At 42.4% G+C, this 25,720-nt stretch overlaps 1 protein-coding gene and 1 long non-coding RNA gene across 5 annotated transcripts in view; one reads left to right on the plus strand and one right to left on the minus strand.

The window, feature by feature from the left end:
* The first annotated feature begins 1,518 nt into the window (after nucleotides 1-1,518).
* On the plus strand, nucleotides 1,519-2,858 carry LOC148189159 (uncharacterized). The gene is made up of 2 exons (XR_015776973.1): nucleotides 1,519-1,696; nucleotides 2,157-2,858. It is a non-coding gene; the product is annotated as an uncharacterized LOC148189159 (long non-coding RNA).
* Nucleotides 2,859-5,222: 2,364 nt separating this feature from the next.
* Nucleotides 5,223-25,720, minus strand: part of rassf7a (Ras association domain family member 7a) — a 38,031-nt gene continuing 17,533 nt past the window's right edge. For all 4 annotated transcript variants that reach the window (XM_088079994.1, XM_088079993.1, XM_042496713.2 and 1 more), the window contains 5 exons: nucleotides 12,879-13,077; nucleotides 11,199-12,127; nucleotides 8,927-9,101; nucleotides 7,164-7,271; nucleotides 5,223-5,525 (listed from right to left, as the gene is read on the minus strand). In XM_088079994.1, the coding sequence (XP_087936120.1) occupies nucleotides 5,494-5,525; nucleotides 7,164-7,271; nucleotides 8,927-9,101; nucleotides 11,199-12,127; nucleotides 12,879-12,981 (1,347 nt within the window). In that variant the 5' untranslated portion in view covers nucleotides 12,982-13,077 and the 3' untranslated portion in view covers nucleotides 5,223-5,493. The remainder of the gene's footprint in view (nucleotides 5,526-7,163; nucleotides 7,272-8,926; nucleotides 9,102-11,198; nucleotides 12,128-12,878; nucleotides 13,078-25,720) is intronic.

Below are 25,720 nucleotides of genomic sequence, written 5' to 3' on the forward strand. Positions count from 1 at the left end.
ATTGAGAGTAAAATTACAAGTAGTTTTTGTTGGTAATCAAAAAACAAGCTCTTAAAGTCCTAAACATTATGAGGTTTATTTCTTATTAATATGTGCAACTTTAGAAAATGTAGAGTAAAAGTGGAAATTGACATATATAGTAACTAAAGTACAGATATACTTTTGAAAAAATACTTAAGCATATATATATATATATATATATATATATATATATATATATATATATATAGTAAGGTGTTATGGTATACTTAATATTCCTTTTTTTAACTTGATTGTGTACTTCCTGACATTTTTAAAGTTTCAGAAATGTTATCAAGACACTACACCAGCCTGTTATCAAGTACCAGAGCTGAGACAGGCAGTCAGTGAAGTAAACAAGTACCACCGTCGCCCCCTAGTGGTAAATCTGCCTTGATAAAATCAGCTGTTACATAATATAATGTAATCCTGATCTGCTACTTTATGTCAAGGGGTTATGTGTATCCTGGCTGAGAATAATCCGACAGGGTTGTGACAGACAAAAACTGGTCAGAAGAAAGCTCTCGCAAACAGGTCTATGTAAAACCAAAAAGTTGTGTGATAATTTCAAATAAACAAAGAGAGAACATCATGTTCCAGCTGACATGTGGCGAGGGGAGACACTGAAATGATTTTTGTGCATATGTAAAAATGGAGCGTGTTTTGTAAGTAATCTTGACAAAAAATATTTTAAGTCAATAATAACATTGTATCAGATGTTATGATATGATTGCTCTTCTTTAACCGAGCAATAGAGTAGGCTAATTAATAAATGAAAGTTCTGTTTTTAACTTTTTTTTCACGTGATGTTGAAATTTAACGAGTAAAAAAATAATAATTTTAAATTGTAGTTTCAAATCGATTTGATGCTATACAATTAGTTAATGATGTCGGTGAGGCTCTGAACTCTCACTCCGTTAATAATTGAGTGTTCATCATCATCGCCCTCCTCCTCCACCTCCTCGCCGTCATCATCAGATCAGACTGTCATGCTGCATCCTTGGTACGTGCACAGCCACACTCTGCTCATGGCAACACTGTACACAAGTAAGCCGAGTTCAACCACTTCTCACTGTAGGGGTAGGGGCGTCCTTTGTCAAACCGGCTTAAAGCACACCTGTCCAGCCTCCAGCAGCAGCTGTCGCATCATGCGGCGTCTATTTAAGGGTATAGAAACCTTTGTCGCATTGATGTTTGCAATAAATAATCGACCAGGACAGGAAACTGTTAACAAGAGAATGGTTCATTCCTAATGTACGACGTGCAGAACTGAACGCGCCGCACCCCAACTATAACTCTACAAGTCAGCTGAACTTGCTGGCTTCATAAAACCCACCTCCAAGAGATGTTTATTTGTCTATAATCTCTAATGGGTGGGTCGTTCAACTCCAGCGCGGCCGCTCATTGGCTGCGCGTGGTGCCAGTGTGTTTCTAATTTACATAACCAGGTCGGGTTGCAGATGCAGGGGAGTGGGCAGGGTAGGGGTAGTGCAAGTGAACTCAACTTCTGCGTCGGGCTATACTATATCCTTAAAATGCACCTAACTTTAACCATGCACCGTGATTTCTTTTAAGGAAAAAACAATTTGGATGTTCGGATAGATAGTTGGCGGGGCCCCGTCGGCGGAAATCTCATAGTTTTTCTTTTAAAATTAATCCAAAAGAAAACTTGGGACTGGTAAGTAGCTCCCTTTATCTGCCACTATTCTTTATTTGTCTATATGGTGTGGATGAATAGGCCACATCCAGCATATCACTAAATTAAATTTATCAAAAAATTTCTTTACAGTTGTCAGATGTAATTATTCGTTATTTTGGAACTTTTAACACAATTGAAAATGAAAGCATATCAGTACATTTCGGCAGCCAAATACATACATCGTGCTAAACCAGCTGTAATTTCATATTCTGTGGTTCAGTTTGTCACAGTGTTTGGGAAATTGACGATTTAAGAGATTGGCCGATTGATTTGAATTGTTATATAATTTTGTGTTTTGTAGATTAATTTAATTATTTTAAGCGCTTTTTTATTTTTTATGTTTTTAAAGAATAAGTGATTTTGATAGAAGATATATGTCTTGTCTTCATGTTGACCATGTCTGTTTTATTACACAGCCTTTGTCTGTGTTGCTCCACAGATTTTTGCATGTCAGTATGTGAGATCTAAAAGCAGGTAAGCCACTGACTAACGCACATTGTGCCAGTTGCCCGTTCCACTGTGCGTGTGACAGCGGCTAACCTGGTTTTGGGAATTCTTCTCATTTTTGGCTCGATCAAGACCAGCCGACAAACACCTAGATCTGCAAGCACTCCCTGACCCTGTCCCGTGCACTCTACTGGGACAGGCCTGCTCAACATGACTGCCCTCCCAGCATTCTCATGTGTACTGTAGCCTACTTCCTCCTATGTTCACATACTGTTCCTTATTTAGGGCCAGGGGCTTTTTGCATGGCCTCCTATAAAGAGATGACCTCTTTTGCCACATACTGTCAAGACTATTGGTGAGTGTTTTGTTTCTGTTTTTGTTTCATCTAACATGATAATAATCATCATATTCACTGGTTTCCTATTTGAGGTCAGAGGGGCCCTCCAGGGGTTCTTGGGAAGGTTCCCTCAGGCACTCTAGCAAAAACGAGCGTTACTTTAAAGACACTTAACTTGATTTTAGAACAAAATTATGGAGAAAACAATAATGTGTCCACCCATTAATACCAGTAAAAGCAGTTTTCTAGTTATTTACAACTTAGTTAGAGAATCTAAATTGATTGTATCCACACTATGTACTGTGTTTTTGTATAAAGGTATCCTTCAAGTGAGAAGTAAAGTTTCTACTCAAATCAGTTGTGGCATCATGTATTTTACTTTTCCTTTCACTATGTATTTCTTGGTATCAGTAAGTATGTTTCATCCCCATCAGTGCATAATGACTCACTGTGACACAGAGGAATAGATAAGTGCAGTATGTGAGACTCATTAACTTGTGGCCCCCATTCATCATCACCATGTGGACGTGCAGATGCTCACTCTTGTCCAACAACATGGAGGTTATTTCTCAGACACCCAGTGCCATTTATGAATGCGCATCGATCAGTTTTCACCCAAAAATGTTCAGCTTCAGGACCCCCTTTTACACTCTAGCACCTTCCTTCCAGAGTGGAATTGGATGGGACTCATGTGGAGTGTATGAGCAATAATAATTCCCACAGCGTGGTGTCCTGAAACATCATCATAATCTGTTAATGTCCTGTTTATGAGATTGGAGTCCTCTGGGTTTGGATTTGAAGTGGGTGAGGTTGGACATATTTCACTTTGCATGGAGGATAATGGGAAAAAAATACATTAACAATTCAACCACACAACAAAATTGGCCTGAGGTCATCTGAAAATAAAATGTTAGATGTGAAGGGTCTGCAAGTGTTGCAATATTTTTTAAGGAATGCAACATTTTTGTTACACCATAAGGGCTCACATGACCTGGCATTCAATATACCATTAATTTCAATGTGAATATTGTAGGTGGGAAATATAAAGAGCAAGACATGTATTTTGATTGTAGGTGTATGTGCAGTATCCTTCACGTCCACAGGTAGGCGTCAGCGTTGCATCATGCTGTGGGCTTGTCCAGACAGTGGGAACTAAACAAGGATTTGGAGCTTATCTAACCCCTGCCAAGCCAGACAGCTCTAAATCTTCTCAGTAGAATCCAATTCTATATAATTAATCATAATATCTAAACTGGGCATCTGCACTTCTCAAGAGTGGATAACAATAGCACAGAGTAGAAATGTTTGACAAAAAAATATATTTTTGAATAAGTTTTTGATATCAAATGGTGTACAAATTGAAATGGATAGAAAATATGTGCATTATTTGGATTTTACCTGGCAAGTGTCACCAGATGAGTATTTATAGAGAGCCACAGGGTTTCGGTCAGGGGTTAGCCAGAGCTAACGTCACTCAGTGTGTGACAGCCAGCATATTTACTCACCAGGGTAAACAAACAGGAAAGGGGTGGAGAACCAAAGTGTTGTGCAGAAGCCCATAGTTGCACAATTGTGTGTTGTATACATCAGGCCAGGTTTGAATTTTTTAAAAGAAATCAGCTGTTTTGTTGTCAGTAATTTAAAGAGCTATACAGAGAGGGATGCAGTCCATGATTTTCTCAGATGTCCTCCTGTTTGTAACTGTTTGAAACCAGAGGAAATTGGCTTGATTTCTTTCCAAAACAGGGGAAGAAGGCACTGAGCAACAAAAGAAATGACACAAAAATTAGCCAGAAATTCATAAAAAGTACACAAAAAATCCCTGAAAATAATGGTAAAAAAAAAAAGAACAAAAAAAACCCAAAAACGAAACAATGAAAAATAATGTAAGAAAAGAAAGAAACTAACCTGGGAAAAGTGCTTAAAAATTATAATATTATAAAATATAATAATTTTGTAACACAGCTTTGAATATTTAATTCTAATAATTATGAATATAGTTTTACCCTAGTTTTTTTCCCTAGCTTTTTTCCTTAGACATTTGTCCCCAACTTTAAGAAAAATAATTTTCCAAATCTATTGTCTTGTAAATTGCGGAACATTTCTTACCAAGTTGCTCATTGCCTGTTTTTCCTATGTTTTTTAAAGAAATATGTCTTTGCTCAAGGGTTAAAGTACTTGTGAAAGGTACAACATCAGGATAAGACAAATGATGTTGCTCCAGGTTTCAAAGGGTTAAAAGAGCTACAAATCATTATGTTAGCATGAACACACAATGGACTTTGATGAGGTCTGATGTGTCCTTGTGCCTTTATGGTCACGTAATGTAGATACACTGTGTTACCCATATCAGCAGAGGCTGCGATACCAGGATGTTTGCCACATTTCCCTCTGTATCCACTGATGCACTTTGTGAACTCACAATCAGCCACCTGTGAATACTGGCTTTAAAACGCCGAGAAATGATTGTGCATCATAGGACTCACTGTACCACAAGCTATGAGGAGAGAGCATGCATATTTCAGTAGCTATAACATATTCATAATGTATTTCACATAGGAGCTTCATGGCACCGTCACATTCAGAGACTTTAACCAGTGTGTTCATTATTCACTGCAGGATATTCCAAATGCACCTCCAATCCTGGTTAATGTAGTAACATGAATGGTTATATTTAAATGTGATTCCAAGAACTGACAAAAACAGTCACTCAACAAAAGATTATCTAAAACACAATGCACATGTTTATTATATTTAAATACACAGTAATAGTAATAATTGCTCTAAGTAAAAGGTTTCTAAATTATTTTACATTTCATACAGATACCTTGCAGTGCTTACAGTAGCAAAACTCTGTAAATATATTTGTCTTATGTATATACAGTATGTATATCATGGCGGATTAAATAATGAGTTACAAAGAAAGGGGTTAAATAAGAGGTGACGGTGACAGAACAGTGAACAACTTTCCTTTGGCCCTGCGGTCCATGTTTTATCTCCATGACGACTCTCGGGATGTCAGGACTGCAAGACACACAAAAATAAGTGGGGATGATGATCCCTTTGTTTGGAAAACATGTTTTTTAGCTAAGACACAGCAGGAGAGACCAGGGTCAATCCTGATATTCACACATGAGAGGCAGCACAAGCTGACACAAGACCAGTTATTGGGTTAAATCCTTCACCCGCAGAGGGTTGTGGACTATGACTGAAGTCTTGTATTCAGTGTGGTATTTTGGGGACAGAATCAGTTTCAAGCATGTCTCTATAACAAGCACTGAGATGTCTGTAGTTTCCCAAGCAAGGAGCGGTTGTGTAATCCCACAAAGAAAACACCACACTGTAGACGGTGAGAAGAGTGCACGCTCAAGCACACGTCACTTTGACCTGTCAGCATAACTGAGACATATAATAAGATGCTAAGTGCTATTATAAAGTAAATATTGGTTTTAGGTGGTTTGGGTGGTTATTTGTGGTTAATAGTAATGAAGACAGTAAAAGCACTGAAAACAACAGCTTCCCTTGTCTGCTTGATGTTTGTTATTCCACTCTAGGTAAGTAAGTTCATCCTAAATCTACAGTACACTGAGGCACAATACAAGTTATGACAGGTCAAATGTTTGGTGTGATGACAGCAAAAAGAGCCAGGCGCATCCATCCCAATGGAGGAAAAGAAAGGTATCTGAACAAACCATGGCCTTGTTGCACTACTTATGAAATGCATCTCTTCTTTTGGCACAGAGCTTGATAAAAATAGACTGGCAAAAGCTATAAGCTCCTAAAATAAAATGTCTGCTAGAAGAGCAGAAAGAGAATGGACGGATACATTTCTCTGCAGGCAAACCGGGGCCATGGCTTCACACAGAAAGAGAATGGGACAGTGCAATACATTTTTGCAGAGCCCTTCTGTGAAAGGCTCTTGCTCTTTGGAAGTCAAGTGTCACCAAAGTACAAGGCATTGTATAGATACACCCCCACCCCTTCACATATAAACAGTATCCATACATAAAAGGCAAACTGATATGGCACTGGTCTCATATCGTTCCATGTCACAGTATAAAAACAGAGCTACAATCAGAATGTCTGCTACAGTCATTCCCAGTGCGATTGATGTGTTACATGGAGATACAGTGGAAAAGCAGCTGTCCGTAGACAATTGTTGACTCAAGGGTGGGAAGGCCGCTCTGTATTACAGAGGGAGGGCATTAGAGGAGCAAGTTCCCAGATGTATTAAAGTATAATGAAAGCAGCTACTGTTAGTCCAGAAGCAAACAGTAAGAGAGCAGGAGAAGGGCAGGGATTAGAGACAACATGAAAGGATAGATAGGCTTACAGAATTAAAGCATACAGGGAGACGTGAGAAAATGGAGGGAGGAATTTGTTAAATCAGCTGTAAAAAGTTAAAGACAGGAACCAGCAGAAGACAAGTCTTTCAGCACTTAAAGGTAGAACACAGAGAAGCTGCTGGGAAGTAGCAGGGACCTCCACCATACAGATGCTTCCACTACCCAACACCAAAATATGGCAGCCTTAAACCCAATCAAGCTGGGAGAGAAAGTATGGGGAGAGGGCAAGGGGGCTCTGGGACCAGGGGGTGGGCAGGGCAGGAGAGGAGCAGAGTGGGATGAACTTTGGAAGCAGCAGGGTCTCACACATACACACCCTCAGGGTTGAGACTGGACACTAGAGGGTTTTGCAGGTTGCGTGGATGTCCCAGGAACTGTTTGGCAGTGGGGCGAGGCGGCGATTCCACTTGAGTTACACTGGGACCTGACAGAGAGAAAGAAAAATGTTTAGAGGGAAAGTCATCTGACTTAAGCAGCTGAGTATAAAATACTATGTTTAAGCTTTAAAGGTCCCATACAATGCAAACTTTTTTAGGTTCATACTTGTACTTAAGGTTTCTACAGCTGCGTTTCCACCAAAAGCTTTCAGTATGGTACCTTTGAAACCAAAAGTAACAGCTATGAAGAAGTACCTAGACCCTAGACCTGTTAGGCGCTTCCACAGCAAACAGGACTCTTAGATGTGGGTGGGGTTATTGACACTCGCTACTCTGTTCAGCAGTACTCGCTGTATTTTATTGTTAACCGCTGACACAGAGTGAAGTCTGCGCCCAGTTGATCATCAATAGAATAGGGGTTCAGGCTGGAGTGAGCGTCTCTCTCAATTAGATATCTCCTCCGTGTAAGTGCCGCTGGTGTATATTGTTCGCTGCCTGCTCCTGCTGGATTCGTCTGCTCTGCTGTCTGCCTGCCTGACGCCAACTCTGCTTCCTCTTTGACCACGAGCCCAGCCTGCCCCTCTCTGAAGTCCCTGCTTTTCCCACAGGCTCCCTGTTGTAAGTGTTTCTGCAACTATAATAACTGATACATTCACCTGCCAGTCGGCTCCACGTTCACAGTTTCCCCACTCAAGCTCTGAACTATCACCTGTGAACGTGAGCTCACCCCAATCTCTCTATGAACTCTGCTTGACCCCAGAACTGATAACTGTCCCTACTTACCTGCAACCTGATTATACTCACCTTTGCTCCATTCAATCTGGTTTAAGATTAAATTAAGGTCATTACCAACTACTCTCCTGCTCTGTTGTGCTGCAACTGGGTCCTACCACACCCTGTTATACAAATAACATTATAAATAAAACATTCCACCTTAAAAGTTGATTTTTTTTCTCAGTTTACAGCTGCTGTAAGAGGCTGCAAGACATCCTTTCATTTTATAGTTCGTTTATTACTGTATGGAAAACCAGTCACGACTCAGCCCTTAATACAGTGTTGATTCTCTACTGACCAATCAACGGACTGAAGGGTTTCCTGCTCCACCTTTTAGTACCGGATCTGTGTGCTAGGTACGCCAAGCACAGGGGTGATGATAAAACGAGGATGGTTCCAAAGGTACTAAAGGTATCATCCACAACTTTTCACAATAGAAACACAAAAAATGTATACTGAACTGAAAAGAAGCAACCTGCTGGTGGAAACGCAGCAAACTAGAACATATTTACATGCTTTAATTTTTAAAGCACATCTGTGTCATACTGCCTGCCTGTATCTCCCTTTGTCTAAAACACTCCATTTTAGCGCCAGCCTCTTTTAGACCCTCCCCAAAAGCCCAGTCTGCTTTGATTTGTCAGTATTTTCTGGTCTTCCATATCTTTGCTCTTAGTTTTTGCATTGTTATTGCAGCAGGGAATGTTTCTACCTTTGTGTAATATAGTTATGACATCACAACTTGACAGAAGTCCTGATGGCTTGTTTAAAGGTACAGTTTCTGAATATTAAGTGTGGATTCCTCTCTGGATTGAGTGTTTTGACACTTTCACAGTATTTACATAGCACCTATATTTGCTTTAAAATAAAATGTGCAAATCCAACTTTTACAATATGGGACCTTTAATGTTATTTTTTGCTGTTGTCATACTTCCATTCCTGTATCCATCCTGTAGAAGATGTGCCAGTTCTAACTGCTCCAGTTGCTCCTGAAACTCCGTGCGTGAGTGGGTGTGCGCTGGCAGGACACCTGTCTGTTGGATAAACTGCTGAAGGTTACACTGCCTCAGCTCCTTATTCAACTCCTCCAACTCCTCCTGTTTGGCCTGAGATGGAAAAAGAACATGGATCAGCAAGGAGAACAAAGGACAATTTAGAGCTCACATCAGTCAGCACTGACTCACTGAACACTGACACCTTGTTTGTAAATGGGTGCAGCACATGGAAATGGGATGAGCTAAACAGGCATATTATCCAGTAGATTCTATTTGGCATAATTTTTATGACTGTAACAAAACACCAACATCAGAATGTTTTCGTGTATTAATAAGGTAGGACTCCTGTGTTGTGAGTTTAGCTCTGATTACTTCTACTGTAAATGCCTAGCACCTTTTCACCATAAGAGGGCAGCAGAGTCTACAAGTCTAGTGTCACTCAAAGAGACTACCACCCATCATCAGACCATTCATCTACAACAAATCAAGTTTCAAAACTACCATAAGCATTTTTTTCTGATCCCATCAGATTCCATTAGCCTGAGGCATACACATGACAAATCTTAATTCTTAATCTTAATTGACCCAATGCCAAGATATTAGTCAAAAAGGGGAGTTCAGATACTCCATAGGGACAGTGGCATCCCCGTTGCACCCACAGATTAAACCATGCTGCACACAAACAGGCCATTAAATCAGTCTTAATCAACTGTCCATTTGTGCTTAAATCAATGTGTCTGCCCACAGCACGGGAAGCAGCAGCAGTATGCTACAGTCCCCAACCCCATGCCTGTGTGTGTGTATACGTTTAATTGATGTTGGACTGAGGCAGCCTCCTGAGGCAGTTCACACCTGCAGGTCTGCCTCCATTAACCTAATGACAGGAATGCTGCGCTCATCACCACTGACACTTAAACACTAGGCTGGCAGCCTCGACTCATCAGCTGACTGATTACTGACACAGGCGGACACACACACCTTTCCATTACTATGGATTAAGTTTTATTATACTGTATTAAGTTACCAGTTTTAAAATGAAATCTAAAGGAAATATAACCGTCTTTTTCTCTAAGGCAACAACTGCCTGGGTGGCAAAATGCCTCTTTCAATTACAATTTTTGTGCAGTCCTCTTATGACATGGCGGTACATATTATACCACTGCATGTGAAAAAACAGCCTAATACCTCTGTTCTGCAGCAGGATGCTTTCTATATAATTGGCAAATTGATCATGACACAGTCCCTCTCTGTTCCATCAGTCAGGCGCAAAATCTGTTGAGTTCACCCCCAGAGTCAGACGCATCCCCATGGGGGTGACTGACTGACAAGCAAATGAGCTTATCGTTATGTTTTGATCAGTTTTGCAGCCAGTTTGCTGGTTATTACTTGCAGCCCGTTGAGAGCAGTGCATTGAGAGTGGGACACAAAGGTCTTTCAGTCTGGCTGGTCTTTCCTGATGAAGACATGGAAACACTGGACTACAAATAGTTTGTGTGCTCCATTTCCTTGTGGCAAAACATTTAAAACCTCTAACATACTACAATAAAAGAGAATTTTAATTTTTTCACTCCCCTGGCTAGGACTAGTCTGAAAGAGCTGCATGAAGTGGATACCCGAGTCTTTGGTTTCATGAGGATTATGCGGAAACTTGAGTTTCACTCTAAACTGGGTTCGGCTTTTATTGATATAGCCGCATCTATGACAACCGCCAAAAGTAAACAAACAATGACACCACAAACTAATATACGTTGAGGCTGAGTAGATCCAATAAAAGGGGCTTTTGTTCTACAAATCAATCCTCTTTAATCTCTTTTCCATACACAGGGTACAAGAATATGTTGATATTGGCAATGTAGTAGAAACACCACGTGTTCAGAACATGCATACAAGATGATACCTGCCAAACTAGTTCGGCAAGACGTAAATATAGTTCTTCAAACAATAAAACACTTTCATACAAGGTAGGATATGAGTATACAGCATTCATGTCATGGTCATTTCTTGAATAATTATTTGAATATAAAAATGCCACAATAAAGCATGTGTTCAAGTGTCTCTGCATTGTTGTTTGTCTGCTGCAGTATGCAGGTAGGAGAGGGATACAGTTTTACAGTGTGGCTAGAAGAGGGTCAGTGCTACACTCCTCAAACGACAACACATGGGCTGGATTTAAAGCCCTTTCTCCTGAACAGTCACCTCTCTCCTTACCTGCATCAGAGACTCTGCCTTCCCCAGAGCCTTGTCAGTCTCAGATAGCTGCTCCTCCAGCTCTGTTCCCTGAGCCTCCCGGCTCTGGAGCTCCACCTTCACAGCTTCAAGGGATTCCTCGGGTCTGCCTGCTTTCCCCTCTGACTGACTTTCCCGCTGGATCTCTTGCTCCAGCTGAGCAGAGCGAACAGAGAACTCGTGGAGACGCCGTCCGCAGTCATCGAGCTTGGCATGAAGCTCCCCAAGCTTCCTCCTCATCCCTCGCTCCCTCTCCACCTCTGCCTGAAGCTCCTCCTCCCAGAACTGCTCGTGGGAAAGCTCAGCCTGGTTCCTCCGCACCGCTTGCTCCAGAGCATCCATCTCTTCTTGCAAGCGAGCGTCAGAAACTGGCGAGGGACATGGAGATGGGTAAGGACGCTCCCAATTATGCGACTCCCTCTCTAGGGCTTCTAGCTGGGTCTCCATCGCCCTCAGTCTCTCCTGTTGCTGAAGAACCTTCCTAAAGACTTCCTCTTTGGATGGGCCTATAGGTGGTGACGGAGATGGGGATGGCACATGAGGGGATATAGGGCTAGGAGAAGGGGAGGGGGAGGTTCTTTGCTCTGGAGAGTCCCGAGGAGACCTTTTAAACTGTTTGGCTTTGGTTTTAGGTGAGGTGGATGGCCCCAGGTTAAAGGTGAGTGCTTTCTTAGGCTGGCTGCGTTTCAAGGGCTCTGGCTCAGGATGCTTGGGCAGAGGGGGTGGAGTTGGTCTGTCCTGTTTTGAGTTCGGTACGTCACTGCTGCTAGGACCCGTACGGCGAAGGAAGAACTGAACTTCACTGCCATGTTGACCTAACTTAGCCAGAGACTCCAGAGGCTTCTCTGTAGCCAACAGCTGCCTCTCTGTATCCCTAAGACGCTGAATCAGAACATAACGGCCTGTCTGACCTGGGGACAGAGAGAAACAGAGAGTGAGTACAAAGAAATACACCTACAAGCTGGAAGACAACACAAACACCAACATATCAAACCGAAGGAACTGCATGACATTTGGGTTTTTCATTAAAAAATATGCATTATATAAATCTGACAGGACCTTTCTTCTCCTTCAATGTAATTAAAGCAGTATGTTTGACTCCTGCTGATTCTACGCAAGTAACACTAAGTGAACAAATGACATGAGAAGCACTGTGATGATGCTGATACCTTTAAATCTCTGCCTCTGAGGACTGGAATAAAAGGCTGCTGCGTAAGACTCACACAACATGTAAAAAAAATGTTCAAATAAACTGAAGTTTCCACAAGGACCTTGAAATTAGGACAAACCCTCCCTGATGACTTGGCAGGCAGCTCACTCATGGAAGGAGGAGAGTGCTAAATCTGGATTTATGTTGTTCAACGTTGCTGCGGCGTAAGGCTCGAATAAAGCCGGAGGATACAGGGACAGAGAGCCGGCTCAAATCCAAACTGACCCACTGACAATCTAACAGAGTGCTTAATTTGGGTCGGTGGAGAATGAAAAGGTGAGTGCAGAAGCAGATTGCTGCAACCTTAGCGTGTAAAAGTTAAATTTCTCATTGCGGGGTTTTTATCTAATCACTTTAGGGTGTAAGATAAACTGTCAGGCATACAAACAAAGTGCCAAGTGACAACGGCTTGAAGGATGATTTCACCACAGAGAGGAGTTTAAGGTGCTCACCAATGGCCTGGGCCAGAGCGATGACTACATCCTGGCAAGACGTCTCCTCAGACAGGCCGCAAACGACCCGCACCACTCCGTCCACCCACACTTTGAGCTCCATCTGGGACCGAGCAGGACAGGGTGAGAGGTAAGATGGGCCTCAAAACAGATCACTTCAGCTTGGATTCACTCAACTCAACACTGCATGGCACTGACTCTGAAAGACAAGAGCAGAGAGACATGTTAGAGGTGTGTTGATATGATTCGCGAATAATCCACAAATCTAAATTTCCTGCTGAAAGAACAGACTTTTTGTCAATGTAGAAACAACATCGAGCTCCTGACAAAAAAGACACCAAACCACTTTTTTTCAGGCTCCACTGATGATGATGTAATCTTATCCCAGCATGTCACACAACTTGTTGCTAACCTAAACAAAACACACTGGGAGCTGTCACACACACACACACACACACACACACACACACACACACACACACACACACACACACACACACACACACACACACACACACACACACACACACACACACACACACACACACACACAGAGCTCCTTTACTTGTTAGTCATTTTTCAACAGTGCTGACGTCAAAAAATGTTCTTTGCTGACTGAGTGAATGATTGAATTGTAAATTTCGAGACCAGCAGCCGAGGGGTAGAGTATTTTGTTAAGTTCCTAGTGGTTAGTTAAGAGCCCCGGCAGTATCTTGTGGACCTGGAAGCATAAATGCCAATCTGTAACCCAATTAAACGCTCTGCTGCCCTCCTTCAAAGCCGTTATGATAGCTTACTGCCGAGGGGAACGGACAGGGAAAGTGGAGCAACTCAAGTGTGTCTATGTTTGGGAGAGGGTGTTTGTGCGGTGGTAGAAATCCACAGAAACATGGTAGGAAAGATAGAACAAATGTGTGTTGTCTGTGTGTGTTTGTGTCCCTCCGTTTGATTCCCCTCAGCAGGACCAGAACTGGGTCTCATAAGACTTCAGAGAGCAGATTAGCAGGTTGACTCACACACGTATGGGCAGCAGGTTTAACCAAAATTAATATTATTATGTTCGGTCATCCCTCCGTCTGTCTGTGCTTTTTTTTTTTTTTTTTACAGCTAAGCTTCAAAACAAGGTAATAAAATACCGCAGTGCTCATAAAAAGTGAAATGCCTCAGGCGGTGGTAGGATTATCTACAAAAGTTGGCAGAGTAAATGAAACTTTGTAGCCTAGGTGGGTTAAAGACAACTCTTCACCCAGAGTCAGACAGATGGTGTTCTCTTTCTGACTGTCTCTCCGGTTCTCAATGGGAGGTGTTTAATACTGAGCCCCACCATTATCTTGCCCCTCATTCAGTGCCTGGCTCTGCTCCACTGGCTGCCTATAGGGAGCTGCTTTGGAGGAATGCACTGACTTCATCTGCCAGCCGGAAGAATTCCTGCTTTTCTTAACAAAGCCCTCAGCCCCGCCCCTCCTCTGCCGCTGACCTGGCTGCCCCCCCACCGCCATTACTTTCTCCACTGTTTAAATGCCAAACACAAACTCTGCTGGGGAGCAACAGCCTATCTGATGTGGCAACAACATCACACAGCTCAACATGACACCACATACGGAGGGAATGATGGCACGGCTCAGAGACTGAACCCGCGGATCCAGATCACAGGAAACAAGCGGGAGATAGACACAGATGATCACATGTGGTAGAAATTCTTTTGAGTTACGTGAGCGCGGTGATTTCATCCGGGAGAGAAAGTTGATATGAAAAGGGAGTGCTTACCAAAAATCAAACACCAGAAATTTCAACACAGCTCAGATGTGGATCTTTCAGAGGGCACGCAGTGTGCTGTGTCGCAATACATAATTAAGCCCAACTGGTTGAGTCACAGAGTAAGAAGACAATCATTTACTTTTGCTGTGAAGCTTTTAAAAAAAGCACAGGTGAACAGGAAGAAACATTTTACATTTTCAAGCCCCATGGAGAGGAATGCTACCTTACAGGCCAGAAACTTTCCTCTATGCACAAACATCTTCATACCTTAGAGTAAACTGAGAGAAAACTGTTTACATAGCTCAAACAGACAATTAACTCCTGAGGTTTTTGTCAAATACATGCCTGTATGTATAGGGAAATTAGGTTCCGACCTAACTGGATTTGACATCATTTCCATGCTTACAGAAGAACAAACTTGCCTCACCTAAAGGTTTCTATATCTGTCAAATACCCCTATGTACCATAACAATCTCATTAAACAAGAACACAAACATCTCCCAGAATGTCACTCTCCCATGATGCTTAGTTCTCGTCCCTCCTGGCTTGGTGAAATGTGATAATCTGCACTAACAGGAAACAAACAGGCCTGTGAGTCTCAGGTTGCTGTCTATTCTCTTTGTCACAGGCACAACAACACTGAGAACCAGACATCCGCCTGACCCAGCTCCTTTTCTCTGCGCAGCTCCGGAGTCCTGTGTCACTTCTCACTGAAATACAGATGGAGGAGAGGCACCTTTACGCTGTGTGTGAATGTAGTCTCAGAAATATGAAGCGTACCATCAACGTAGGCTCTGAACAACAGTGATAGGGGCTGATATAATGTTCAAAGTACCGCAGATGCCAAGCAGTCTGTCAATCAACACATCTGTTATCCGAAAAGAAGGGTGACGCTAGGATAAACCGTAGAATGTAGAATGTTTGGTTTCAGAGTCAACATGCAAATGCTGTGACAAACACGGCTGCCGACTGCTTTGCACGTGTTCAGAGTCACTATGTGCTTGCACCCATTCTACTCTAAGCCACTAAAGTTATTTGAAACGCATAATTTTACCCATATGACAACACTACCACACCCCACCCTTTAAGCTCAAGTCACCACCAAAACAGAAAAACACATCCCAACTCCCACCTCTACTTTCACCCAAGCCCCACCCACCCATAACAACACAAGACACAGTTTCAGTTGAAACTCTGAGCTCTGGCCTGTCACACATTTCTCTCAGGAGGAAGAAATCAAGAAAATGTATCACTATGGAGGTAAACAGCAAACTGAAGCAATCAAAACTCTCACACTCGAGGCTAAAACACAAGCACATCCACGCCCAAAAAAAAAAAAAAAGCCACTTGAGGAGCTTAAATTGAATAAATAAAATAGTCATACTGTATGATGAAAGGGGGCGAAAGAAAGACAGTAAAGAAGACAGACAGTGAGCAAATGAGACAGAGAGAATAAATGTAGGGGGGGAAACTCTGTCAGATAGACAGATAAAGAGTGGTAGAGAAAAGAGCAGTGATTGGAGCCATGTGCCATTCCCTCCTCTCCCCTCTCATCATCGCTCACCCATCCAGCTAACCCGCTTTGCGTATTTCATCACCCTGTCTGTGCCTCTGTCTGTCTCCCCTCAATGACAGCCTCCTGGCTCCTAGCTGAATTCGACTGGAGGCAGAAGTGGTTAGCATCGCAGCCCTGGGCATGATTCGGCTCGCCTGTGTGCTATCCAGTGTGAGCAATAGTGTCAGGCTGTGAATTGATGGGGCTTTTTGGACAAGCTGGGCAACAGAGAAGTGTCCGTATGCCAAAACAACAGCATTGGAGACACTCACTCTCCATCCACAATTTTTTTCACATGAGAATCCGAAAATTAGACACTTATATAGGGAAAAACACATACATGCAAGCACAACAGTACTCATGCAGCTGGACAGACACACCCTTAACCCCCTGGGCTTCCTCAGAAAAATGTTTCTTTCTCTTAGTCATGAGCAGAATTGGCAAATGTTCGGAAAAGAGTAAAGCTTATCTGAAAAAATTCCAGGCACGGTTATTAATGTACTGTAGCCTCTGAACACCTGAGCCCTCAGGCTACATGAAGAGTATGCTTACTGGGTGTGTAATGTTTGTGTGAGTGTGCACAGAACTCTGTGTCATGTTAGTGCAATGGTCAAAGGTTGAGTACGCTAGCATTCATGTACTAGCCTGTAAGTGTGTTTGCAATCAGGCATGCCATTTAGGCCTATCTTTATGGGATGCTGCTCCAGCTCAGGGTGATTACTGTGCTATCTCTGCAGCAACACAAGTCCAGGGAACAATGGCAGGAGTAAAAGGGAGAGCGTCCATCACGCACTGCTTCAGGTCTGAACCAAAGACAGATACAAGAACACACTGAAATATAACAATTAGTAGACAAACAGTTATCCCTATCAGTTTCAACAGTGAAAATAAGACCCTGGCCCAGGCTGGCTAAAGTGTACACAATGGGTTAGACATAGCTGTTAGAGGACAATGAACAGTGCTGGGAGAAGCAGTGTCCTCTGTGCCACTCTGGTCCAGGTTGGCAGAGACACACAAACAACTCAAAGAGCCAGTAACACGCTGGCACTGAGCAGCCTGGTCTCATCTGTACTGCAGAGACACTATTGTTGTCCTGGTTCCACACTCAGCAGACAGTGTTGCCTCTTTTGTGGCCCCTGGCATCGCTTGGACGTCTGCCGTGCCACGCCAGCTTTTAGTGCCGTTCTGCTGTGTCCACATGTTACCACAGATAAAACTAATAAAATGGAGAACAGACACTTTCTTTTGTCCTCCCTCGCCTCCCGTTTTGCATTCTTTATTCCTCCTCCCCCTTCTTCTTCTTCATACGGCATTTCAGCCAACAAGTGAGCCCAGTTTATGTGCTCAAAGACCAATGAGACCAAAAACAAACAGAGAAGTCCAAAACATGCCCGTAGTTGAGCGTAGCACAATGATTATACATAATGGAAGAAAAATTATCCTTTTGCTTCAGTAATTAGAACAGGTTCTCTGTGGAAATCTTGTGATAAATCACATGGGCATTCTCAGTCACTGCTTCATCACACAGCAAGAAAAAATGTCTAATGCCTGCTTTTAAACTGGCTCCAAAAGTATGATACTACACACACACACACACACACACACACACACACACACACACACACACACACACACACACACACACACACACACACACACACACACACACAGACACAGACACACACCTCATGTTGTACTTTTCAGGAGTTCCAACTAACTTTTATAATTTCAAAACGCATACAAACAACTTATCTGGCTGGGAGATCTATCATTGCTTATGTGACTGCTTACATTTGGCCAGAAGTATCCAGGTGGTGCTGAAAGCAACCAACTGTGTGAAAAAAGCCATCAACATCGTCATAAATGATAAGTGAGCTTTGTAAGCTCTGTAAAGCTTCCCCACATCAAGCTTCAATGAACAAGGCTTTTTAGAATTGTCGCTCTGTTTTATATTTCTCCTTCTGCTTTCTTACACCTGCACTCTTTTTAATATTTTTCATTGTAATTTGTATGGTTGTCTATTTAAAGTCACCAGTAGTTCCACAAGGTATTGTCTGACTCTTTAACATCTCATTTCAAAACATCAGACATTTTTCTAAAAGCAAAAGTTGCTTAAGGATTAACTGTACTAATTCCTATAAACAACACTTGTGCAAGCTTGGAAAAACGTTGTCCTCAGGCAAATACGGAAGATATTTGCAGAAAGGCTTTACATTACATAAAAACACTGACAGGTCTGGCCTAGCCTTATGTCTTTATCTGCTCATGATTTTCACCAAAAGCATTCCTTTCTTCTTGACAGATCTGGATGACGATCTGTCATGAAGAAAACTATGCTTTGTAAACTCTCCAAGAGCCAACAGTAGCTCCCACAACATCATAAATCCCATGAGGACGTCATTATCAGCAGGGATCCAGTGCCTGCGGTAGGAGAGCAGGGAGTGGACCACTGGGCACATGAGGAAACTAGATCGAAAATCTAAAGGTTTCTACTGGGTGTCATTAAATCCTAGTAACTTAATGTAGACATACCTGTCATGTAGGAGATGATCTGTGTTCATGGGATGCGACAAGGCAGTCAAATGTTGGAAAAATAATTAAGTCGCTGCTGGATGGTTTTGTGTGTCTAGGAGGTGTTAACAAAACATCAAACAGCAGCCTGCTCACTTTGTGGTTTGTGGAAGTTGCTCTACTTTTGAAGAGAAAACTGGGTTATGTGTGTGTTTTTGTTTATGCTGCTTAGATAACATTTAATTTGTGTGCAGGCATTAGTGTTTAAACATTTGTACAATTGTGTATTTGAACATGACAGTGACAGTGACGGTGCTGCTTCTTCTTCCTAACAGTTAAGGGCCAGGCTGCAGCAGCCTCTCCAGACACGCTGCTTGTTAATTAGACTGAACGGTTGCCTGGTTCCCTGCTAACGGAACTTCACTGAAGCTTCAACACACCTAATGAATAATGCAATTTCTCACAGCACATTAATTTGGCAAATATTTCCCGGAACAAAAATCCAAATGCTTGTGACCGACCAACTCTTTGAAAATGTCCCCCGTCCGCCTGTGTCTTTCCTCTATTGACATGCTAATGACTCAGCGCAGAGGAATCAGAAACAGCACTAATAAGCTTTAGTCGTCATACTTGCATACAGGGATCTGTCGCTGCAGCCTTCAGCCTTCTCCATTATAATGATTGGCTCGTCCAAGTGTGAAATCTCAGTGAGAGTGGATCAGCGGTTCATTAATGCAGGGGACACCTTTGCCTCTAAATCAAGGGCAAATATATGCAGCAGCACCTAGTATTTACAAGAAAACTTGCAAGTTAAAGGGTTGCAAGCTCAAATCCCAGATCAGCTGGACAAATGGACAAACAATTCAGCTCCTTGCTGCAATATCTCATGTGCAGTCACTGAACATATAAGCCGTGTAATCACTGTGAATGTAATCAATGATTAAGGAGGGTCTAAAGGTTCAGGTCGATTACTCCAGTTGATCTGAAGCAGGATTGACATGGACGTTCTGAGTCTGGCCATCACCTGTGCCCGTCACTACCACGACAGTCACACTGTGTAAAACAGCACTTAGTGTGAAATCCCAATCATCATGAATCACCAGCAGCATTCACACACACAGATGGCAACCTGGCCTTAACCAAGAGAGAAGAATTTTTTTCCTTTATTTAATTTTAATTCAAAATGCATAGAAAGTAGGTTTTGTTATTGTAACTTTGGAAATACAAAGGAACTCTGACACACTTTTGAGTATCACTGAAAGGCAATACGGTGCATTCCAATGAGCATGTGGCCACAACAGTTTATTCAGCCCTATTCATCTCACTGACTGAAACACTTACTCATACCTGGTTTGTGGTCATTCACTTGTTCGCTACGATACCGGAAAACCGAGCCAAGTACATTTGATACCAGGAATTTGTTAGCGCTGACTCATGGATATGCCCACAGAGCCAGCTGCTAATGGTGAGAATGATAATGCAGGACTGCACATAGTCTGTGGAAGGCCGAGGAAAGCTGGCCTCATCCGACAGCTTCGATCAGGATGAGCGCTTTGGCTGCCTGCAGGCTGAGCCCTGCGAGTACAGGAGTTTGTATTGTTGGTTGAGCCAGGAAAGAAGGCTCTCTCAGACTGCTGATGGGCACCCATGTGTAATTATATACTCCCAACCTGACTCAGCAGTGCTTTGCCAGGGAAGGAGGACATCGCTCTGTTCCCAGCCAAACTCACATGTACACAGCACACACACTAGAGAATACACACATATAAGTTCTGCAGTGAGTGCATGCACACATGCATATAGTCAGACAGACATTCACTTATCGCATAGCCAAAATAACATGTTACCCAGATAGACGGCAGACAGGCTGACTCAAACTCACAGATGAGGCTTCATTCGGGACTAAAATAACACATAACTTTAAAAGTGAACCGACTAGTTTAAAAGGATGCAATTTACACCATGAGAGTGGAAATGAGTAGCCTTAAAATTGCCAACACATGCTATTTATAGTCGATCTTTTTTTTGCAGGTGCGTGTGTGGGTGCTCTGCTCTCACTTCCTTCGTGCATGTGTCATTGAGGAGTCAGGAATGCCACAGCCTCCAGTGTCACAGGTTTGAAGCTAAACTCATTAGTAATTTAAAGGTCGCTTCCATGTCTGCTCATATCAATTATTCACCCTTTTTTTGTTGTCTTTTTTTTGCCATCATACATTCTTGAAGCACAGTCCAAAATAAGGCCTCAAATTATGTGCAAGAAAATGTCAATGTTTCAATCTAAGCAGCTGAATGTCATTTCATTTAGTCCAAAGTCCTTCGACTGCAGAGTTATTGAAAGAAGGCTAATATATCGGTGACTGAGAATGGTGTTAGTCTTTCATCATACTTTAATTCCATGAAATCCATGATGCAATATAACTGTCCTTATCTGAGCTGAAGGGAAGATTGCTATTAGCATGCCAGAGGAAACAAATATCTGTGTAGCTGCAAGGAAAACATCATCTAGCAGAGCTCAAAGCCACAAAGCTACAGTCTGCCACATCATGTGCTACAGTTATATACAATACTTAAAAGAACAGTGTGTAAGATTTAGGGGTCATGCTAAAAACTCTTTATCCGACACCTCGTTGCTGAGGGGTTGCTAACTGCCAATGCAAAAAAAGAAAATGCAAATGGCTCCATCTTGAGCCAGTGTTTAGGTTGTCTATTGTAGGTTACTATAGAAACATGTGGATGTATCATGGTGATTTTGTGGAAGAGGATCCACTCCCTATGTAGATATAAACAGCTGATTCTAAGGTAAAAAAATATAAGAAGATTATTAGAAACTAAAGAAAAAATACTTATTATATTATATTCAGTTTCTGCCCATATATCCTCCTTAATCTTACACGCTGCTGCTTTAAGTTTAGTCTTAGGTAAGGCAGTTATCAATCCAGGACAGAGCAGGTGCACATTCTTGTGCAGGGTTGGAATGTTAATATTAGAAAAAAAAATATGACTCCAACAGTAAGGAAAACACTGACCCGTCTCCTGAATGAATGTCTTCACAGATGAAAGTGAAGAATTCCTCCCTGCTTCCTTCCAAGACATCAATCTGAGGTCACGGACATTACATGGCTAATACAAACCACTCACGGCTGGTTTTGATTAGATTCAACTTTGAAACTGAAAGCCAGAGTTCCCCTGCTGTGACATTCATTGAACAACCGCCAGGAAAGTTTGAAAGAAAACCACAGGCAACACGTTACGCCACTGCTAAGGTCAGCTTGCTATTATGCAAAACATCTCTTCTCACACACTCCCAATATTTACCTAGGGAGTTCCAACATACCTGGCCCTTGTAGAGAGGGATACAGGTAAACACGACCATGGAGCAAGAGATTCATCATGTGTTTGTGTTAGACCTTCAGGTAACCGATTGCAGCGTGTCAAATCCTGCTACGCACTGATAAGATGTTGTCTTTTCATTACTGTAAAGGAGATTCACTCCACAAAAATGCTGTTGTGTGTGCTGAGATATGATTTGTACCGGGAAGGGGGTGTTGAACAGAGAACCACTGTGGAATGTACAATGCGTCACCATCAAACTATGTACAACATGTTGACTTAAGTTAATAATAAAGCTTTTGCATTGTGAATACACTTCCGAACATTTCAGGTCACACTGCTCACCTGTGAGTAAACTTTACAGTCATATTCTGAATAAACAACTTTTCATACAAAGAAAAAGAGGGAAACGTATTAGAACAGAGACTGGGGCGGAGATACGAAGTTCATGCAAAAACAGAATTAACTCTCAGACATGAGGAAGTAAAAATATCTCATAAGTGAACATGTATAAGGACGAGCAAAAGGGACAGATACCAAAGGTGGTCAGGCAGAATGCAACGTCTCCCGACAGGCATCAATGTGATATTTCAGAGTAAATTATTTTATGAAAGAATAAATGTGCAGAGGCTCACTATAAAAAGAATTATAGCATAGCGCCAAGAAACTGAATTATATTGGGGTGTTTAATGTGTTGGGAATAGAATAAAACCATGTTGAGGATGATGTTGATGCAACTATGGCAGGATATTGTTGACATTTTCAAACTCTAACGCCATAGCATACCAGGGTTTTACACACATTATTTATGCTTGTCTGCCACAATTAAAAGATCTGCTGTCATTAATAGATTTTCTACTTTTGGAGCTGGGCCGTCCATAAGGAGTGCTGCTGAAATATATATACAATTCATTCACGCACCTCTCAGAGCGCAGGGAGTACTTTGGGCACAGATGGAGCAGCAGAACATCAGGCGCATTACATGTGAAACTTTAAGATTCATGCTGCTGGGTCTAAAAGTTAGCATTTACTCCCAGCTGCTCCTCTCATCCATCTATCTGATCTTATCAGCTCCAAACAGATCGACAGATCAATTATCCATCCCGTGAAAAAAAAAACTCATTGAGTGCTCCCCCTGCAATGTGATGATTAAAAAAAACCAAACTATCTTACTTTGAGAAAAACGTTTTACAACATTTTGCACAAGCAGCCACATAAGAACAATCCCTAGATAAAATAGTATTTTTTTTTAAATTTCAGATTTAAAAAATGAGTAAACGTGACCAAAAAATCTAACCAGCAGTTCAATACAGCTAGTTTTTTTTTATACGCAATGCTTGGTCCACACAAAAAGTATTGAGCATTGATAGCCAGCCAAAAATGTACCAACATAAAATATACAGAAAGTAAAGGGTGGAATCTGTTCGTGTTGCATTTGGATCACAAGACATAGGGTGGGCCTCAACAAGCCTGATTTATAGTCTGATGGGGAGGTGTCACACACGACTCCCTGTCATTACTCTGAGGAGGAGCAACCATCACGCCTATCAGAGCAGTGTGTGTGAGTGTGTGCGTGTGTGCGTGTGTGTGTGTGTGTGTGTGTGTGTGTGTGTGTGTGTGTGTGTGTGTGTGGACAGTCAGGATGAGTAAGGAAAAGGTAAGAGCGTAGGGTGCAGATTTATAGCTGATTCCCAGTATCCTAGGAGCACCTCTTGGGACCAAGACGGTATATCTGTCTGAGGTGCCAGAAAGCTGCCTTTCACCTCTCTGACTAAAGATCACCGGGGTGATCTTTGGCTTGCATACACATGCTTATACACACAGCTTTATACTGACAAGGCAGCTGTTGTTGAGTTTACATATGAGAGATAAGTCGGTTACTCCTTCGGGAACGACAAAGGCAGACGGGGGGGGGTTGGGGGGGGGGGTGATGAAGGAGAGGCTGGACAAGACAGCACAAAGAAGAGTGTTTGTAAAGAGGGGAATATTCAACAGCAGGCAGACAGACACGAACACCAAGTCTGAAATATGTAAAAATGAAACTGAACAATTACTGTGGTCTGTTTCGTAAAGATGACAACTGAGGCCTTTCATGTGGATCCTGTTACCACTTTGCAATGTAAAACCTGGAGCACTTCATGTTCTACATTTGAGAAAGATTTAGATATTATTCTGCCAAGGCGCCTAGGCAACACAGTAAACCTGCATGCTGGAGCAGGGCCCAGGTCTGACACAAACACTGCACCTTAAACCGCAAAGAAGCTGGTAACCTGATGCTGAGAGTACGTCTTATCTGCTCATCTCTATGGATGAGAAAAGTGTCCGCTTTGGTCTCTTTGTCAGTGGGTTGAGGGAAGCATGGCAGTCTAACATATACACTCATATGCACATCAAGTGGTACAGATTCAGCTGTGAAAGACAGAGCTTTGGATATATCAGTAAATGCTTAAGAACTGATGGAAACACGATGATGCGTATGTGACAGTTTGCTGGGATTTGTAGGTCACAGGCTCACCTACTTTTTCTCATTTAGGGTTATTACCTCCGCCAAGGAGGTCATATTTTTGGTGCCATTAGTGCATTTGACTGTCTGTTTGTTTGACGGGATGACGGGATAAACTACCGTCGCGATTTTCATGAAACCTGGTGGAGGGGTGTGGCGTGATCCAAGAAAGAACCCATTAAATTTTGGACCACATCCGAATCATGAGCCGGATACACAAATTATCTTTCACTTTTGTTAACCTTGCAATAAATTAATACAGCTCTTACCTCAGACTTCAGAAGCAAACATAGAGGTGGCTGAGCCGAAATGTTTGCTAGCAACAGTGCTGTTAGAGATAACAGTGTCAATGGTGGTTACTTCACACTGAGGCAACCTTGGGGGTAACTGGAAGGTGGGTCTTACTCTTCCACATCAGCACTGTCCCATCAGTGGGTCAGGATGGTGTAATCAGCAGTACTGGCCAGCATTTGACTTTTGCAGAGGTCTGTGGTCTCCGAGTGTCCCTCTAGTTCGGTAAGAGCTTTTGAGACATTTAACATTTTTATAATGTGTTGTTTTTTTTCCAAATCATAGACATAAAGTTGTTAAAGAGACTCTAAAAGATTTATTATTCATAACTATTATTCAATATATCCTTGTTAAACAAATATGTAAAATTATTGCAGCCCCTTTTTTCAACCAGCATTACTGCTTTTGTGCGCTTCTGCTCGACGCTGTGCGTTTGTGTACCAGCAGCTTCTATCCTCCCATTTGCTTGTTGTTTCGCTTCTAATGTGCTTGATCAAACACATCTACATTCAATGACAGGTCTAACGTCAAGGCTCCCGGAGTGACAGACGAGTCTGTCAAATCCACCTGCCTCTCTCCTCTCCTGTCTGTTGATTTAGTATCTCTGAGCCAAGAGGCAGACATTTTCTCTTTCTTGCTGGCGTCTTGACCCCCCTCCTGGCCCTGTCCGGGGCCCTTGGCTGAGGCACCATGTTATTTACTGCCCAGAGAGCTCTGTGTGCAGAGAGTCAACACAGCATGGCTGGTTGAGCAAGGGAGCAACCTGCTGCTCACTCTCTCTCACACACACACACATCCACAGCAGATGCGCACAAACACACACACGCAGTCACATGACCGTCCCCAGAGGCTGGCAGAGATGTTTACCCGCACTACAATCACTACACACGGTAG

The sequence above is a fragment of the Plectropomus leopardus genome, chromosome 7 (assembly GCF_026936395.1).
Source record: "Plectropomus leopardus strain MGB_pleo_1.0 chromosome 7, ASM2693639v1, whole genome shotgun sequence".
Lineage (NCBI taxonomy): Eukaryota > Metazoa > Chordata > Actinopteri > Perciformes > Serranidae > Plectropomus > Plectropomus leopardus.